This window comes from Charadrius vociferus, unplaced genomic scaffold, assembly GCF_000708025.1.
Source record: "Charadrius vociferus isolate BGI_N301 unplaced genomic scaffold, ASM70802v2 scaffold822, whole genome shotgun sequence".
NCBI classification, from domain to species: Eukaryota; Metazoa; Chordata; class Aves; order Charadriiformes; family Charadriidae; genus Charadrius; species Charadrius vociferus.
The window spans coordinates 1268880-1271583 of record NW_009647481.1 but is presented as its reverse complement, the minus strand read 5'-3'; the positions used below and the strand labels follow the sequence as shown (position 1 = coordinate 1271583).

Below are 2704 nucleotides of genomic sequence, written 5' to 3'. Positions count from 1 at the left end.
CCCTCACTTACATATCCTTCTTGACTTCAGAGTCATCAAAGCGCCGCCCGATGAGACGTTTGGTAGCGTAGAAGGTGTTGTGTGGGTTAGTTACTGCCTGCCGCTTTGCTGGCATTCCAACCAACCGTTCGCCATCGGCTGTAAATGCAACAACTGAAGGTGTTGTCCTGGCACCTTCGGAGTTTTCCAGCACCTATGTAAAATACATAACAGGATGCCATCAAAAAACATCGCCTTCGAGAACACTAATTTGGGACGTTCAACTTCTAATAACGCTACTGCAAGCTAGTATTAATTTTTTTTTTTACTTACTTTTGCTTGCTTTCCTTCCATAACTGCCACACAGGAGTTTGTTGTACCCAGATCAATTCCAATAACGGCACCTTTAATTGCTTCTGAGCTGTAAAGCATATTATAGAAAAAATAAAATTACTACTAAAGGAAAATAACTAACTAGATAGCAAAAAAGCTTTCTATCCTGGAGATAGGACAATGTGATTATTTTTTTCCCACCAGATGTTGAAGCAAATACGCATTGTATTCTGACCTCAGGTGTTCTGTCACTGACTCTTATACAGGAATTTAACCTTGTGCCTCTGTATTAAATCAGATCACACATAGCTAAACCCTTGCTTATTTATTTAAACAAATAAGACACTATTCTTCACCAGAATAATCTGTACTACAAATATTCTCCACATCCCTTAAGATTTTGACACAAAACAAAGTCATAACTAATACTGTCTCTACACACATTAAGTTTCCTGGACTTGCTTTGGGCTATTTTTGATGTTCAAACATGTTTGAAAACATCCACCAGGAGTCAAAATGCTAGTAATAAATTGTTCTGTTTTATTTACCACTGCTTAGCACGAAGAGAAAAATACAGAAAGACAACAAATTACTAAACCCATACGCAGGGTTCTCTGAGCCAGAGCTAACGATAACCATCTTTTGATCCTGAGGAGCAACAAATTAATTAAATTCTGAAAACTAGGAATGGTTCTTGTGCAAGACAACTGTGAATTTCCTCCTTCTTTCTCGGAAGTCTGTATTACCCTCTTGAAGGCTACAGAGAACTCCTGAATCATTAATTTTGCCTTACAAACAAAACCATGTTCTGAAATGAAAGCATACTGATGGCAGAGCAGAATCATGTTTACTACCAGGCTATCACCTTCTCACTCCCCAAGATGCTAAGTCGTTCTAAATCCAGTGCAAATAACATAAAGCAGTGATCTCTGAAACATGCAACTGCTCAGTTTCTGTGTACTAATCAGAACTGGGCAGTTTTCCTAACACAAACAGATTTCCCATTCTGTGTCCTGAATCAGCACCAGCCACAAAACATCTGACTAAGTTACACAACTAACTGCTACTCTTTTCCCATTATCTTGCAACAAGAAAGGCAAGTAATTAAAATACAAGCTGTTTGAAATAAACTTTATCTGTAGTGAAACAGAGCCACACATCATTCTTGTTTCACGCCAGTGTAAAACAATTTGTTCCACCAATTTTTAATTAATTTTTTTTTTAAATCAAACAAATCTCAACAATCCACACTTTGTGGATGCTGCTGATGGCAAGAGAATGGGAGAAAAACAATTCTTAAAGTTCCCCTGGAAAAAAACCAAACAAGTAAAGACATGAAGACACAGCCTTAGGAAAGTGACACACATAGGTACTATTATCTTGATGGTTTTGCTCTGTTACTCCACCTCTAACTCCAATAATTAGTTCTGGTATCAGGAGAAGAGTATACATAAATACCAAACAGCCAAACATGAAAACACAAGGAAATACTTACGCGTATTTTCTGCTGGATGCTGCTCTGAGAACATTTTGACTGAGGCCATTCCAGAATGTCTGTAAAATAAAGGCATTCTAATGAAAATCTCATTTTAAACATCAAATGATCTTCAAACTAAGGCTTTCAAAGATAGACAACACAGCGGCACCGCCTACTACAATGTTTTATTTTTAAAAAATTTATGTGCAAACTAAGAAAAAATTTAGGAAAGATTCAGACTGCCACAAAACTCCAATTACTACACTTACTCATCTGGCATAGCCCTGATTTGGATTACCAGAACCGAGCTATTCCCCTCACACAAACCAGTCTACGAGTGTGCTACCAGGCAAAAGACATTTCGGTAAATTAACTCTGAACCTTCAGCTTTCAATGAACAGCAGCAGATAAACATTAACCCTGTTTCTCAGAGCTTTATGCGCAGTCAGCAGCAAATGATCTACTACACCTCCTGAAGAATCTGCAGTCGAGATTTTGCAGCAACTCTGAAGTTTTTTTTTGCAGTGCCAAAACTTCGCATGTCTGAATCAGTGTCTCAAAGAACTCTGAAAGCGTTATCCCTTTTTCTCTTTTGAGAACGAGTTTTTAATAAAACGCTTTAATATAGAGAGGAACGAGACAGGAATATTTCGCTCGTTCCTCAAGACACTGGGCCTCGCCGCACCTCCGGAGCGCGTAAGGGCGCAAGGGCCCGGCCCAGCACCCTGCCTGCGGCGGCGGAGACCGGCCCTGCGCGGGAGACCGGGACGAGCACGGCGGGGCCCGGTGGCGCTGCCCGGGCAAGAGCTGCCTTTCCGTGCCGCCCCCAGCCTGATCTCCACTGGGATCCCACACACGGGGGGAAGGCGGGGCGAGGGGACGACACGAAAATTGAATATTTTTACCACAAACTTC

The 2704-nt window shown here is 40.8% G+C and overlaps 1 protein-coding gene across 1 annotated transcript in view; it reads right to left on the bottom strand.

Annotated features, from left to right (window-relative positions):
• HSPA9 (heat shock 70kDa protein 9 (mortalin)) overlaps positions 1–1863 on the bottom strand; it is a 20849-nt gene extending 18986 nt beyond the window's left edge. Inside the window, exons 1-3 of the mRNA XM_009880725.1 lie at positions 1808–1863; positions 313–400; positions 12–193 (exon numbers count right to left, since the gene is read on the bottom strand). Coding sequence (XP_009879027.1) covers positions 12–193; positions 313–333 — 203 coding nt within the window. The 5' untranslated portion in view covers positions 334–400; positions 1808–1863. The remainder of the gene's footprint in view (positions 1–11; positions 194–312; positions 401–1807) is intronic.
• Between the last annotated feature and the right edge of the window lie 841 nt (positions 1864–2704).